General features: G+C 42.0%; 1 protein-coding gene across 2 annotated transcripts in view; it reads right to left on the bottom strand.

Annotated features, from left to right (window-relative positions):
* Positions 1-16,970, bottom strand: part of map3k12 (mitogen-activated protein kinase kinase kinase 12) — a 52,175-nt gene that overhangs the window by 10,665 nt on the left and 24,540 nt on the right. For both annotated transcript variants that reach the window (XM_065293116.1, XM_065293117.2), the window contains exons 8-9: positions 6,707-6,816; positions 5,882-5,998 (exon numbers count right to left, since the gene is read on the bottom strand). In XM_065293116.1, the coding sequence (XP_065149188.1) occupies positions 5,882-5,998; positions 6,707-6,816 (227 nt within the window). The remainder of the gene's footprint in view (positions 1-5,881; positions 5,999-6,706; positions 6,817-16,970) is intronic.

The following is a 16,970-nucleotide window of genomic DNA, read 5'->3' as shown; positions in this document are numbered from 1 at the left end:
ACGTTTGAACCCGCGCGCGGGAGGAACGCGTCCCTATATAAGCGCGGTTCAATCGTCAGGAGCTCATTAATTTCTCCTTCAGCGCGAACCTCTCGCTGCTCCGAAGAAAAAGAAGAAGCCTTACCTCGCCGTTGACAAAAGCCCTGCAGCGGAGTCCAGGCCTAGCGTCTTCCCCTGCCGTTTTCCGGCTGAGAACCGAAGATAGCAGAGTCCAGGTCTAGCGTCTTCCCCTGCCGCTTTCCGGCCGAGAACCGAAGATAGCCTTCGCTTGCCGTGGTACGAGCCCTGTGCAGCGGACACGCCTGACGAGGTCTCCCCTGCGGCCGCCCGGTAAGATCAATATTTTTAATATAAAGCTATAAGCTAAAAGAGCAGGCGCTGTTGTAATAGCGTCCAGCACAGCGGCTCGGTGAGCCTCTCTGCTATGAATTTCCTCCGAGCGCGTTACCGGTCTGGCACCTCCCACGCCGGGACCGCGCTTATGCTTTGGTTGTCTTATCCATGTTTCGTGCTCCCCCTGCTGTTCCTCTCTCGCCGGGATGAACACACGGCGAGCCATGAGACTAGATGGATGCATAGACAAGCACACACGGACTAACCCCCCCTGTGTTCTGTCACACCGCAACCGTTCATGCTTACAGAGTCCCTTCGCTCCTCTCAAATTCAGTGGCGAGATCTCTGGCACATATATTAATCCCCCGAGTGCATCGGGTGATACCGTCACGACGCATGGCTGTTCTGTCTGTGTTGCTGCTCCCCTCTGCCGTTCCTCTCTTGTTGAGATGAACAAGCGGGGAACCGTAGACCTGGATAGATGCATACGACAAGCAAACACGGGCGGTCTGCCCCTGTCTCTGTCATAGCACAGCCACTCGTGCTCCACGCTCGCGGAGTCCCTCGCTCCTTTCCCCACAGTGGTGAGGTCTCTTAACGGCTTAGCTAGCACGCGGTATTACGGCTCGCTGCCTCTAAATGCAGCTGTCCAGTGTTCAACGATTACAGAGCTTCATGCCCCTCCCCTCTGGAGCGGCGCGATCTCATTCGTCTGCTCGATAGGGCCGATTCGCCGCTATTGGAGCACCAAGAACACTCATTATAAGAGAGCTTCATGCCCCTCCCCTCCTGGAGCGGCACGATCTCATTCGTCTGCTCGATAAGGCGGACACGCCTCTATTGGAGCGCTAAAACACTTATTATAGAGCTTTACTGGCCTGAGCCGATCTCACTTCAGATAGCTCATTCTTCGTCTGCCTGGTAATTTCTCTCTGGTTTAGACGGAATCAGAGGCAGAACGAATTTGTTTATAATATACTGAGGCCCGAATACCTCCCTTTATTCAGTCCCGTCCTATATCAGTGCGCTGAATATTGGTACATTCTTATATATATACCCGGTTTTTCTGCCCTTTTAATAAACGGCAAAACCGCGGGCCTCACGGCAGACTTCCTCTCTGCGATGGGTTCAGTCTGACATTAAACCACCTAGACATACTGCTCTGCTCCGTGAGCCGTTCGGTCACCGTCACTACTGAGGCTTGTGCACCTGAACGGCTGAGCTCTGGTCTCCGCAGCACAGCTGCATCAACAGAGAACGAAACTGTCTGGGAGAAAAGGGGTTATGTCGCGCCTCGGCTGGACTGCCCTGTAATGTTTTCTGTGTGCTGTTTATCCAAACATACTGTGTAATACTGTCGGCTATGCGACCTCACTATAGTGGCGAACGGTATTTAATTCCTCTAAAAAGAGTAATTTCCGTGCTTACTATACTGTGTATTGACACCCACGGTTGTACGGTGTCTCTAAACACTTTAACGCCTTACTGACAAGCAATCAGTAATACGCACACACGGCCCGCTGTCCATAATTCTATCGACGCTTGCCGAAAAGACCCCGGTTTGGCCATATACTGTGTATTGACACCCCACGACTGTACGGTGTCTCTAACACCTTTCTGCCAAATTCGCTCGCAGCCCACCTCAGTTTCTCCGCTACGATGCTGATGGCGCAAACCAGCACGGTCTTACGGCTGTTATTCTCTCTTCCTAGAGGAAGGACAGCCTCAGACTTTTGCATGGCTCCAAGCGTTTGAATCACGCCCTCTCCGGACGGCCACTCAAAGGCTTACAGCCAAGCGGTTTATGACGTTTTTCGGCCATATAGCTGATTTATATTAGCGGATCCGAAGACGCTCACACCTCCGCTCCAATACTCGGATATATTAAGGGTAATATCAACCTCAAGTGAGCTTGCTACCCGCCACAATAAGTTTCAAAGCTTAAAGCGCGCGCACAGTCAGACGCGCGCGGCATCTCGTTTAAGACGGGCACACGTACCCCTCTAACGAGCCTCAGAAAGCTGAATATCGTGGCATTCTGTTCATAAGTCCACTTCAGTTTGACTAAGCAAAGGTCCCGCCCCGAGCTGACGGCCGGGAAGCTTGCTTAAGTTACACACGGCTGCATGAAGTGCTGTCATTACGAGCTAGCCCAGCATTTGCTGTGGGTTGAACACGCTTTACGACGGCAATCAGCCTTCGGCGCGTGGAACGCCGTTTGTCTCATATAAATCACCTTGTACTGTGAATACGGTACATTAAGAGGATGATTTAGCACTGCAGCACTCTCGACCGTGTTATTGTGATAATGCGGTCGGGCAATCTACGGTGGTTTCATTATTTACCGAACCAGACTGAGATCTCGCCCCCTGAACAAGCTGACGAGTCATCTCCTTTATAAACTCATTGCATCGCTTTATAAGCTATGTTCAATCAGAGTGATACGCATCTCATGCTTAAACTACCAATATTAACCCATTACGATGGGCGTGCGGAGATGGCATCCGTGGGACACGACCTACATTACGTGCCTTATGACACATTGACACAAGCTGCTAGGACCCCTTTCACGAGGCGTCCTTATGCAAAGTCTGATCCATTCTGTCTAGTGACATTTGAAAGTCAAAACCCCCCGCGAATCGCCGGTGGAACACTTTTCTCCTCACTACAGAGGCACGGCGGCTCTCTCCCCTACCTATATCTATGTGGCCGTGATAACAGCGAACCACGCTTTTACGACCGACCATTCAGTTAATTCACAAGCCTGTCATCTCTCAGATGCGGACGGCGGCGGTAACAGCGAACCATGCTTTTACGGCTGGCCATTCACTTTATTCATAAGCCTGTCATTTCTCAGATGCGGACGGTGCCCGAGGCACAGCGCTCTGGAACTGTCCAAGGTCCTGTATGACACATACGTCTGACGTACATCAGACGATCAGCTGTTTATCTGCGTCACAGATCACTCACTAGAGCACCTGTCAATACAGGCTATTTATGGATCGTTGACGTTATCACCTCCCGTGACAATTATGCTCACTTGTCTTAGAGCATGGGCATGGTCTTAGAGGTTTCTCATTTGACAATTGTGACACGGCCGGCTGGTCCCCGCCGTCCACGTTGTCAGTTTACAGCTTCGACATCACTGCTTCGCGCACTACTGAGGTTTGTTGCATTAAAGGTGCGCCCATTAGGTCACCTGTATGCACGATATGGGTTTTAATTATATGCGTCCACCGTGCGCTTAGAGAAGCTCACATGTACACGCTATAACATTTTGGTATACAATAAGATGCGCTTGGGAAAGCTCACCTGTATACACAGCTGTGTTATGCTTTGTGACACATACATTGTTGTTCATCTGTGTACGTTCACGGTGCGTTGGGTGCCCACCGTTACGTTCATCAAGCATATCTGTACACATTCACGGCGCGTTGTGTGCACTGATTTATCTATACGCATTCACGGTGCACTGAAGAGTTCACCCGTGTGCGCACAATTTATTATCAGAACACATGACGGCGCGCTCGAGAATCTTGCCGGCCTGTGCATTATAACACTCTGATTCATCTATATGCATTCACGATGTATTCAAGTGTTCACCTGTGCCCGTGCAATTTATAGTCAATACACATTTACGGCGCGCTTGGAAAGCTCACCGATCTGTGCACTATAATACTACCTATATGCATCCCGATGCGCTCGAGGGTGCACCGGGGTTCACACTATTGTGGTATCTGTATAATCCCACGCTACGAACCGTTCTGCCGCATATTATAGTCAGATCGGCCGTTCGTGAGCTTCGCAGATCACTCACTACGTATGTCTGTTGCTAACAGTGGTTATTTAGATGGATCGTTGAAACCATCGCACTGGCTCACGCCCCTCTATGAGCTATGTCCTATATAGAGCCCACTCTGTGCGAGTTTGGCTTCTTCATGAACTTGGTCTACAGGGGTATCTATATCTATATTTAATATCTGCTACGCGGCCGGCTGGTCTTCGCCGTCTACGTTGTCAGATTGTACAGCTTAGACGTCCCTGCCCTACGAGCGCAGGTTCTCTCGGCTCAATCATGCACGCTCATGCGTTTTATGTGTACACCACGGTGCGCTCAGCGAGCTCACCAACGTGACTCTGAATTTACTTATCTCGCACAGCCGCGGCGCGTACCTCGCCGTCTTGTGCTATGTTATGTGCCCCCGGTGCGTTTAAAACCCCACCGTGTGCGCGTCAACAATTTATATGGTGCTTACACATTTGCTTTTAAAGCTGTGAATATGCCGGGTATAGGGCCACACGCAGTGTCTCTCCGGTAAGGCACTTCAGTACGTTGTGTATGCACGGCGTGATGGGATTACGTTCCCCTATAGCGTCAGCAAACTGACGCAATGCGAAGTGAACCGTATTGAAAGGGAACGCTTAGGTTACTCACGTAACCCCGGTTCCCTGAAATAACGAGAACGAAGCATTGCGTCTCTTGCCGTGCTACAAACGTCTACGCAGCGAGTGTTATTCGGCTGCGCGCTTCAGTCGAATAATAATGAGCTCCTGACGATTGAACCGCGCTTATATAGGGACGCGTTCCTCCCGCGCGCGGGTTCAAACGTCATTGGTCTGTACTTTGTACAGACGTTAACCAATAGGCTTCAGTCACGGAGTAAACAGGAGTTTCCCCCATAGCGTCAGCAAACTGACGCAATGCTTCGTTCCCGTTATTTCAGGGAACCGGGGTTACGTGAGTAACCTAAGCGTTTATTTATATAACAACCAAAAAAACAACACATAGATTACCTAGGAAAACAAAACATTTGTTATTTTCGACAAGGCATTCGTTCAAGAGATCAGTTTAGTAACTAGTCAGACCATTAAAAAAAAAAAACCGGAAGTAAGGTTTGGATCCAGACGTGTATCACGTGCGTCCAATGAAACCGTCTATAGTCAGTCATAAACTAAAGTGGTTCAAGGCATGAAACTCCAGGGCTAAAAATGAGTCCCACTCCGGCCCTATCTGAGGGTAATTGATGCGATTTTGTAAGAAAAATATGCATATTTCAAACTTTATAACCTATAATAACTAGCATCCAGTAACGATGTTGTGTTGGACTCATGCGATTCACCAGAGAGTTTTAGCATAGTAAGAACTTCAAAGTCAGAAGTTGTTCCCTGATCCATGTTTTCTCCCATTATAAGGCTTGGATAACTCCAAATCTGTTTTTCTAAAAGATTATGGTCATATGTATCTTGGATTGCTTGAGGGTGAGTAAATCATGGGGTAATTTTAATATTTGTCAGGAGTGTCGTTGCAAAACGAGATAACTCTGTTTTTAAAATTTTTGTCAAAACATTTTTATTATTATGTTATCATGGTTTTATCATGTTTTGTGGTGCTACTTAGCTGTATTTTTTAAGGTAATGTTGGTTTAAATCAAAACAAACCAACTGCAGTTGAATTGATATTAATTGGAATGCACAACCAAAAAACAAGATTTCTGAAAAATAAAAAAATAAAAAATTCCGTCATACGGAAGAAATAAGTTTGTGTTACCTGAGCAGCTCTTTCTCTTTGAGTTCCAGCTGAAGCATGACAGCGTTCAGCTCCATGTAAAGGTTATTGGCTCTTTCTAGTTTCCTCTCATAGTGTTCTCTGATGTCAAGTGCATGTCTGTTAGAAACAAACACACATGAGATCTGTTTTTACTGAAACACAGTAAACATTACAACAGCTGTGTCTCGTTTCAAATGACTGCATCCTTTGCGTCATCTGTGGGTTGCATCCTTAAACAAGTGATTCTCAACCGGTGGGCCGCGGTCCCCGGAGTGCCATCTGGGGGGCCGCATGGGCAGTGGAAGAATACTGACAAATGATTTTTATAAATCTTGTTATATTTGGATTAGATTTTTCTTATGAATTTAAATAAATTAAAAACGCTCATTCAAGATGCATGATCTAAAAGCCCATTTATGCCCATAACAGCAATCATGTCAGATGGAACGTAAAGTTCCCCTAAAGTTGGCCAGAGAAGAAAGCTTCTTTAACAAAAACATTTTTACAAAAAAGTAGGGCTGCACGATAAATCGCATGCGATACCACGCGCATCTCCTCAGTAATGCCGGTTCCTTAATTAGTAGTAAATCGCCATCAGCTGTTTTCAGATGTAGCAGCATTTACTACACAGAGCCATAGTTCACTGACAATCCGGGCAATTTCGTATTAATTATCGCAGACGTATCACCTGCAATATGTATGCGATATGGCCCAGCTTGTCAGGGAACTACGGCTCTGTGTAGCTAACACTACGCCTAAAGGTCAAAACTATAATAAATTAAATATTTGTATGATAAGCTAATGGAGACTGAAATATGTTTTCACCTGAGTTCCTCTCGGCGGCGGTTGATCAGCTCTTCATCCAGACGGTGAAGACACGTTCCCTCAGATTTAATCTTCTCAAAGTGCTGCTTCACCTCCTCACGCCACTCCGCCTATAAACACACATAAATACATACATACACAATCACTGTCTTTTATCACAAAAGTAAACTTATAATAATAATTTATCATTTGGGTTATTCCTGTTTGTAAAGAGTAAAAAGAGGATTCAGTTACTACATTGTGTTTGTGTGCTGAGCAGCGTCTGTAGTTGCTTAGAGTTCAAACTAAACGTTTAATCTCTAAAGATTTATGTGATGATCATCCAGCAAACATCATGTAGATATGTAAGAAATTATTGACAACGGGCCGTTAAATAATTTGAAAATAATGCACATCCAAGGTGGTAATGCGAGTGTGTATTATTTTCAAATAATTCAACAGCCTGTCGTCAATTAATTCACCTAAACCACGTTTACCACAAACATTGCTTTGGTGGTTATTTTAAAACATTTGACAGGCCAGGTGTACATTTTACAGAAAAAAAATCAACACTCGTGAAAAATTTTTCAACCAATCAGAATAAAGCATTCAACCGACCTGTGGTATAAATACATTTTATTGTAAAAATTGTGGAATAGAATTCCAGAGATGAAGAGCACCATGACTAACAACCCTAGACCCCATAGTGACTAAATAAACAGAGGGTACAACAAGGAAGACAGAAGAGGAAGATCGAAGTGTACGCTACGGGGTGTAGATGTGAAGCATTCCGAGAGAGATGAGGGTGCAAGATTATGAAGAGCTTTGAAAGTGAGAAGCAGAATCTTGTACTCTACCTAATATTTAACAGGAAGCCAATGTAGATGAAAGAGAACAGGAGAGATATGCTCAATGGAAGCGGTTCTAGCAATTATACGGCCAGCTAAGTTCTGGACCAACTGAAGTTTATAAAGGAGTTTGTGAGGTAACCCAAATAGAAGAGAATTACAGTAATAAATGCGTGAAGTGCCTAGAGCGTGTACAAGAGTGACTGTGGAATTGGATGTGAGAAATGGACAGAGACAGCTGTAGGTGGAAATATGCAGACCGAGTAATATTGTATATTAGTATCTCAAAAGATAAAGTACTATCGAGGACGACACCCAGACTCTTAACCGGAAAGGATGAAGAGATTATAGAATTATCAATGGAAATTAAAAAGCTATTGGATTTTGACAAATTGGATTTACTGCCAACAGAAGAATCTCTGTTTTATCAGTATTCAACTTCAATCTCTTCTAAACAATCTGAGAGAGAAAGAGAGAGAGAGAGAGAGAGAGAGAGAGAGAGAGAGAGAGAGAGAGAGAGGCAGATAGAAGAGTAGAATTTGGCTTGGATGATAGAGCTGAGTGTTGCCTGTATAGCAATAAAAACTAATGCCATATTTCCTGAAGATGTAACCAAGGGGTAGTAAGTAAATGATAAATAAAAGAGGGCCCAGAACATAGCCTTGAGGGACACCAGTGTTCACAGATGAGGAGTATGACCTGACATTTTTGAGCTGAACAAATTGAGTGCGTCCGGAAAGATCTGAACCAGGTAGGAGAAACACCAGTGATACCTATAGAGAGTAATCTATCTAATGGCGCTTTTCCATTGCATAGTACCCCACAGTTTAGTTTAGTTTGGGTCGGGTTAGCTCACCTCACTTAAGCGTGGTTAGCTTTTCCATCGAGTTTAGTATCACTTCGGAGTGGGAGGGATTATAGGCGTGTCATTATATTTGCGCTACCTGCTGTGACATCATACAAGTGAGAGAGTTGTTGTATATTCCCATACAGTTATTTATTTCTCAGTCCGCCACAAAATTAAAATTGACCACCACAAACAGATGTTTGCACATTGCGTTTATCACTACCTCTGTCTCACATGACAGTTTCTGTTCAAACACCTGCGGCGTCAGCCAACGGCGTTCCGCGGAGCCTCATTTAAGTTGCATTTAAGAAAATATAATGCTGACGTGCTCATTGCGAATGTTCCGCCACAAACTGCAAGTCTGGAAAAAACTGTTATGGTGTTCCTGATTCTCAACCTGTGGATGTTTTTCATCGCTAAATGGGAGTTTGGGAACTTATAGCAGAGCAGATGACAACATGTTTGCTCGAGACAGTGCAAGCTAGCAGTAAGCTAAAGCTAATATTTTACATTATAGCGATGACGTGACGATTCTCTCAGACCAATCAGTGATCTACAGTGTTTTTGTGTCACGTTTGGTATTAGCTCGGGTCGCTTGGAACCCCAACCGAGGTGGTATGAAAAAAGTATCGGGTACTATGTACTGCACCCAGTGGAAAAGCTCTCAAAAGTAAGCTGACCCGACCCAAACTAAACCAAACCATGGGGTACTATGCAATGGAAAAGCGCCATAAGAGAACTTGATGGGAAATTGTTTCAAATGCTGGACTTAAATTGAGCGTCAGTTCTGGCAGGCCAGGTAGTCAAGACGCTGCTAACGTGATTTCGTTAACATGTGCTCATGAAAGGTCAGAGGACTCCCTGAACAGAGCCATACCGCCAAATTTCATCTGCTTGCATCTATTGAATAAAAATTTCTCATCATTTTTATTGTCTGTATGTTCTTGACTTAATGGACCTGACAGAACTCAAGTAAGATAGCTATAATTAAGAGTACAGAATCAGCTGCCATCAGCAGATCATTAACGACTTTTACCATGGCAGTCTCTGTACTATGCAATGGCTGAAAACCAGACTGGAATTTTTCAAACAAGCTATTTTTAAGGGGTGAGCATGTACCTGAGATGCAACAATCTTTTCCAAGATTTTTGAAAAAGAAGGTAGATTGGAGATTGGACAAAAGTTGGAAAAATTGTTAGGATCGGCATCCGGTTTCTTAAGTCTTGGAGTTATAACAGCAACTTTAAAAGATGAAGGAACAACACCAGAAGTTAGAGAAGAATGTATAATATTGGTTACTATACCAGATAAAGTGGATAAGCAGGCTTTAACCAGGTGAGTAGGGAGTGGATCTAACTAACAGGTGGAAGACTTAGATTTAACTTCCAACTGTTGATATTATGTCTTATATTTCATCAACAGTCGGAAGTTCAAAAACTATAAAATGAAGAGAGAGTTGATTTATTGTAAAGCAGAAACAGCAGAGCACATGCCATGCTATTTTAAGGAGTCAATTGTTAATGGATATTGTCAATTTTAGTTATAAAAAAGGTCTAAGTTACACTAGAGTCTAAGTGGAAAGGAAGGGTGTCAGGCTGTAAGATGTTATTGTCTGCCCTAAACAAAGATCTAGTTTTCCCTTCATCTGACTTAATTATAGCAGAATAATAATCAGATTTAGCTGTCAAAAGAGCATTCTTGTGGGAGAGCATGTGATTTGTGTACATCTCTTTATGAATATTAAGACCAGTTTTTTATGCATAGATGCTGCAAGCGATGTTCATTAGTTTTAAGTTTTCTCAGATCAGGTGTAAACCAAGGCGCAGAATGAGTTTTTAGAGGTGCATCCTATCAAACACATTATGCAGTCCCTTATTATAGTGGGAAACTAAGTCATCAGGAGTAGAAAATATATCTATCATAAGAAAATTATCTAGTACATCAGAGAGAGCTGATAAATCAATGTTCTTAACATTCCAAAATGAGATGGACGACCCATGTTGATGTTTTCTACCATTAAGTTAACACTGAATGATATTAACTTGTCCCCACAGTTACGGGAGAGACTTTCAGCTTGTCATTATAAAGTATTGCAAGCCCTCCTCCTCGGCCAGAGGCACCGGGTTGACAGGTTTAAACAAAGCCCGGGGGAACCGTTTGATTGAGCTGCGAGAAATCGTGAGGTTGTTGCCATGTTTCCATCAAACAGAGGAAATCAAACTTGTTATCATTCAGGAGATCCTAAATAAGAGGTCCATTGTTTTTAATGAGTGAATGTTGAATAAACCAAAAGTTAGATTTTTCATTAGGATTTGGTACTAGTTTTCCAGGTTATGTTGGCTAACACACTGTGATCAACAGTCCATCCTAATTAAGGTGGATGACCAAAACAATTGTATTGGACCTGTGTCATTATATATATAATTCCGTCGTAACCTGCGATAGATGTATGTCTACCAAGGATAGTATATAATATCCTGGTGAGATTGAAGGGTCAGGGGTGGTTTGGGTAGCTCGTTCTTGAGGCCCTTGGACCAGGAACATGCTCTCAAGGCCAATTTGACAAGGAACACACTCTCAAGGTGTAACCAAACTCTCGAGGCTCTCCAGCAAAAAAAAAATGCACTTAAGGCTCTCCGACCAGGACCACAATCTGGGGCTCTCCTAACAGGAACACACCCTTGAGGTTCTTTGAACAGGAAAATGCTCTCAAGGTTCTCCGACCAGGACCACACTGTCGAGGCCCTACGACCAGGACCACGCTCTCAAGGCCCTCTGACCAGGAACATGCTCTCGAGGCCCTCCGACCAGGACCACGCTCTCGAGGCTCTTCAACCATGAACACCCTCTCAAGGCTCGCCGACCTGGACCACGCTTTCGAGGCCCTCCGACCAGGAGCACGCTATCGAGGCTCTCCGATCAGGAACATGGTCTCGAGACTCTCCAGCCAGGAAACCGCTCTTGAGGCTCTCCGACCAGGAACATGCTTTCAAGGCCCTCCGACCAGGAAAACACACTTGAGGCCCTTTGATCAGGACCACGCTTTTAAAGTCCCGCGACCATGAACACGCTCTTGAGGCCATCCGACCAGGACCACACTCTAGAGGCTCTGTGACCAGGAACACGTCCTCGAGAAACGCACTTGACCAAGAAACGCACTTGAAGCTCTCCGACCAGGGACACGCTCTTGAGGCTCTTCAAACAGGAAAACGCTCTCAAGGCTCTCCGACCAGGACCACGCTTTTGAGGCCCTCCATCCAGGAACACGCTCTTTAGGTCCTCCGATCAGGAAAACGCTCTTTAGTCCTCCAACCAGGACCACGCTCTCGAGGCTCTCTGACCAAGAAAACGCACTTGAGGCTCTCCTACCAGGAACACGTCCTCGAGCCTCTTCGAACAGGAAAACGCTCTCAAGGCTCTCTGACCAGGAATTCGCTCTTTAGGCCCTCCAATCAGGAACACGCTCTTTATGCCCTCCAACCTGGACCACGCTCTTGAGGCTCTCTGACCAAAAAAAGCACTTGAAGCTCCATGACCAAGGACACGCTCTTGAGGCTCTCTGATCAAGAAAACGTGTTTGAGGTCTGACCAGGGACACGCTCTCGTGGCTCTCCGACCAAGAAAATTCACTTGAGGCTCTCCTACCAGGAACACGCTCTTGAGGCTCTCCGACCAGAAACACGCTCTCAAGGCTCTCCGACCAGGAACATGTCTCAATGCTCTCCGACCAGGCTCGCTCAACCACTCAGAAGGAAGCATTCAACAGCCCAGTGGTACAATAGTTGATATTATAGCACAATTCCCACCCCAGACCTCACTAATTTTTAAACTCTGGCTACTTCCATGCTTCTTCATGTTTTACGGCGGTTGGCATCCAGATTTTTGGAGCATTACCATCATCTTCTGCTCCGGATGGAGACATTATTTAACAATCCAAACAAAGAGAAGTGTTTACAACACTGTAAAAAATGCTTGTGAAATCTACAGTATTTAACTGTGTTCATGCACAGCAAATAACTGTAATAAAGTTCACAGTGGATTACAGTGCATTCAGTGTGAAATCACAGTAGTGTTTTTAAACTGTAAAAATCACAGTAAAAAGGTATGTGCTGTAGAAAATCACAGTAAATAAAATATCCTGCAAAGATTCACAGTAACCAGCAATGTACTGTAGATACTCACAGTAACCAACATTGTACTGTAGAGACTCACAGTAGGGGTGAGCAGGGGCGAAAGTACAATTTTTCAGAAAAACTTAATTTTAAAAGATAAAGTTTTAGACAGATATATTTTTGCTGTGATCAGTAACTCAAGTGTGGACTATGAATTCCAGGTGAAATTTTGGAAACAAAATGGCCTTAGACTCTGTCAGCAGGGACGAAAGGAACACATAGGTGGCTCAAAAGCAGAACAGAACAAGATAGATTTTTGTGTTACACTTGTTTTTAGTAAATAAACATGACTATGATCTTGTTTATATGTATTTTCGGTTAAATTTTGGTTTCATCAAATGTTTCTAAAGCAACCTGACAGTACAAACTTGAATTGTTGAAAAAAAAACATTTTTAACAGTTTGAACACAATAAAATTAAATCAAATAAAAAAATATACATTTTCAACATAATGCAACAGTATTGGCAGTAGGAGAAGAGGAACAAGTGTTACTTTCATCCCGACAGGAACTCCTGACATTTAAACCCGATTGACTTTTATTTTTAAAAACTCTGAGAAATCAAACTTCATGATGTGTTACAGCACATTTTACATTCTGTAAATGTATTTAAGTCCAGTCAACAACAATTTTTGTTAGCAACATGCTGATGTCTAATCTTATTCAGGATACTCAAAATAAACTGAAGAAAATTATTTCTTCAATAATCTTTGTTGGGAATTCCTTTTTAAAGTATATTTATTATATTATATTTGAGTATTATGCTAGTAATGACAAATTAGATTTATTTTCTATTTCTTTAAAGGAGAAAGTCACTATGATTATTGTTTTGTCTACAATATGGTACACACAACATTCCATTAAATATGCTACCACACTGAAATAAATTGTAGGTTACACTTAATACTTATACAACTATAAATAAGTTTTCAACTATGTGAACCAACTTTCACTAATTTGCAACTATATCTCAACTAACTGTCTAACTGTCCTTAGAGTATTAGTAGACTGTTAGGGTTAGGGAAGAGGTTAGGGTTAGTGGAATAAGTTGACATGCACCTGCAAAGATACTTATCACAATATCATCACAATAAAGTGTGAATAGATATTAAGCAGACAGTCTACTAATACGGTAAAGATTGGTAGGATAAATAGTTGCAAAGTTACTTATAATTAGTAAAATGTCTAAAGTGGACTATCGAAAAAAAGTGTTACCCAATTGTATTGGCTGACTCGTCATGTTGCTTTGAGTATAATTGGTTAATATGACTGTCATTCAGTAAACTGGCCAATGACTGCTGTGTGAGCACTGGTTTAGTTTGAACAAACTAAGGGTGCATCCCAATTCAGGGTCTGGATCCTTTTAAGGCCGCAGACTTTGAAGGCAAGGCTCAATATTTGAAGGCAGCAGCCTCTAAACGCCACGGAGTGAAATGAAATGAGACGGTCTAGCCTACGGGGGCATCACTTGCTTTTCCCGTCCTCTACGCTTGTCACTGGGACACAAAAGCTGAGACCTATCAGACTTTTAAAAATAAATATGGTGGAAGATTTTTTTATTTTACTTTAGAAAATATTCAAACAAATTAGCGTCGCACACCTGAAGTCAATAGATGGGTGCGTAGGATAAGACGACAAAAAGTCTCAAAATATACAAAGAACAATTCCCGCACACTATCTGCTTGCTGAAAAAATGTATTTAATGAAAGTTGCGTTGCAACGTTTCGATCAACTGATCTTCATCAGGCAACATGAAGAGCAATATGATCTTCATCAGTTGCCTGATGAAGATCAGTTGATCGAAACGTTGCAAAGCAACTTTCATTAAATACATTTTTTCAGCAAGCAGATAGTGTGCGGGAATTGTTCTTTGTATACTTTAGAAAATATAACACATTGATGCAGATTAAACTATCCAACAGTATGTAAAATTCACCAACCTTAGAAATATACAAAAGCAAAATGCAACACACAACATTGCAGCAATAATATTAATTTACATCACTAAAACATCATTTATAAAAGTAAAACAGACACAAGGACCTTTAATTAGCAAAATATACAATTTTATTTAACTACAGTTTTGAATGTTTATTTCAAAATACCCAGACTTCATATTGAATTTTGGGATAGCCAAGGCTGTGAAGGATACATCTATGGATCCTCGGTAGGGCTGTAACGATTTATCGTGCAAATGCGCGTTTTCTCAATTAATGAATTTGCACGAATTACGGTGAAATGCCGCCACATCCAAAAGCCAGGGGGCGCTCTCGTGCAGAAACTCCCTTTGTGCCACAGAAGAAGTAGGCTAGCATTGCAAACGCAGTTCCAGGAAATGTCTGCAAGAATATTTATTTTGCTGTTCTTTAAATAGTTTCAGGTATTTTCATGATAATAAAGAATATTTTGAATGATTTTGAATGATTTTGTTTTATTTTGAATGATTATGATTTTTGATGCATAATCAGGCAGGTCTTTATAATGGGACAAGCTATAGCGTTACAGCCCTAACTCGGAATCAGTGGGGAAAAGGCCACAGTAAGAGGCTTTTATATGAATGAGCCTTCGAATTGTGACAGCCTTCGTCACAGCCCGGTGATGTCATTTGCCTTCAGATACGGCCTTGGAAGGCCACAGCCCCTGAATTGGGATGCACCCAGTATGTCAGTTTAAAGGGCAATTTATAGTCGTGCATAGGTCCGTAGCCTGTGCATAGCTCTGCGTAGCCTGACGCGCACCTCACAAATTTTTTAACAGCGCATCAGATCTACTGACGCGCGTCTATCTACAGCGCGTCAAATTGGTCCACCAGAACCCCTCCCGTCAGGTAAAAAAAACTGTGTCATAGGTATTTCCGTTTGTGACGGTGAAAACAAAAATGAGCCAAGTTGAGGAGTGATTTAACTCAAATTGCATCAAAAGTCGATGTTTATTTACTTCCATCATTACTGGTCTTCTCAAATTATACACAACAAGTTGCTGTTTCTTCTTCGTTTGTGGGTTAACTTGCTTAGCTTCTTCTTCTGTGACTTCTTTTGCTGCTAAAATATTTAATTTTAGAGAAAATACACATGGTTGGCTAATAGATACTTTAAACAGTATTACACTGAAATCATCTTGGCCATATGCTGGTGAGACATGAAAACACATAAGCCCTCTGAATGGAGAGCAGTCAAGCCCATTAGAGTTTTACCAGTGGCTAAACCTGCACACAAAAAAATAAAATTGCACAGTTTCATCAAAGTGAAGTGTGTATAAATAACTTAATAAATAACTTTGTTCACATATATGATACATAATCTATTGGAAAAGGTCCATTGTTTGGAGTCATGTTTTGGTGATTCACTTAAACATCTGATAACTAGTCCACTCAAAGCTGATATTATTTCGTACTTAATTGTCAATACAGGCACGTTTAATGTAAATTAAACAATAATGTGTTTAAGCATGTTGAATAGAATTAAACATAAATTCTAACTTTTAGTAAATCTTGTAAATATGTTTATTCATACTGTAGGATCCAGTAGATTACTAGCAATTTAAATGAAAACAGCTTTTCAATCTCTTAACATTGTCTGTTGTGGTATGGTTTCACTGACCTTTTTGGGCATATTTTAATGTTACTTATACACTGTAAAATTAGGATTCTGAATTTAGAATCATTTTTAGAATCAATGGTTGTGTTGTGCACTAGAACTATTTATTTTGGAGTGAAAATATTGTAGACATAAATTTGTTTTGCATTTCAGTTATTATACTTCACAGTAATATTGTGTTTAATAAAAATTGGAGGAAACTTTAACAGTTTACTTGAAGTGTACTTTTGATTTATAATTAATGATTTTGTTTTATTTACAGATTGTACTGAATTATATTTAGATATTTTTAGATTGTAACAAAAGTTTAAGATGTTTTAAGATACATTTCTTGGGAATTCATACTTTTTCATCCAAATCAAAATGTTATTTTACAAATGTTAGCATGCATTTATTGAATGTATTTGACTGTAAAAAAAATTTTTAATTTAGTACATATCTGTGAAATAGTAGCATTTTCCCTCAAATCAGAAAACTTATTGTATTATTTTTTAATTTAGCATATTTAAATTAGATAATTAACGTTGTGACATGATCACAAAAGAGACATGTTTTACCACTCATTATATTGTGACTTATGTATATTTGAGTTTAAATTAGTTTTACGTGTTTTCTTAGCCATTTTATCCTTTTGCTATTTTATGTGTGTATGTCTTTTATTTTGCTTCGTCTGCCTGTCATGTTAGGGGTCACATGACATGGAACTTTGTATAAAAGGAAGGAGCAGGAGCACATGGTTAGCTGACGCTATAGCTAAAACAAGCGGTTGCTGGGTTGTGGAGTTTGTGTATTTGGGCTTACCTGTCCAGTTACGTTTTATGGA

Source organism: Paramisgurnus dabryanus, chromosome 15, assembly GCF_030506205.2.
Source record: "Paramisgurnus dabryanus chromosome 15, PD_genome_1.1, whole genome shotgun sequence".
Taxonomy (NCBI): Eukaryota; Metazoa; Chordata; class Actinopteri; order Cypriniformes; family Cobitidae; genus Paramisgurnus; species Paramisgurnus dabryanus.
This window is presented reverse-complemented; position numbering and strand designations above follow the sequence as displayed.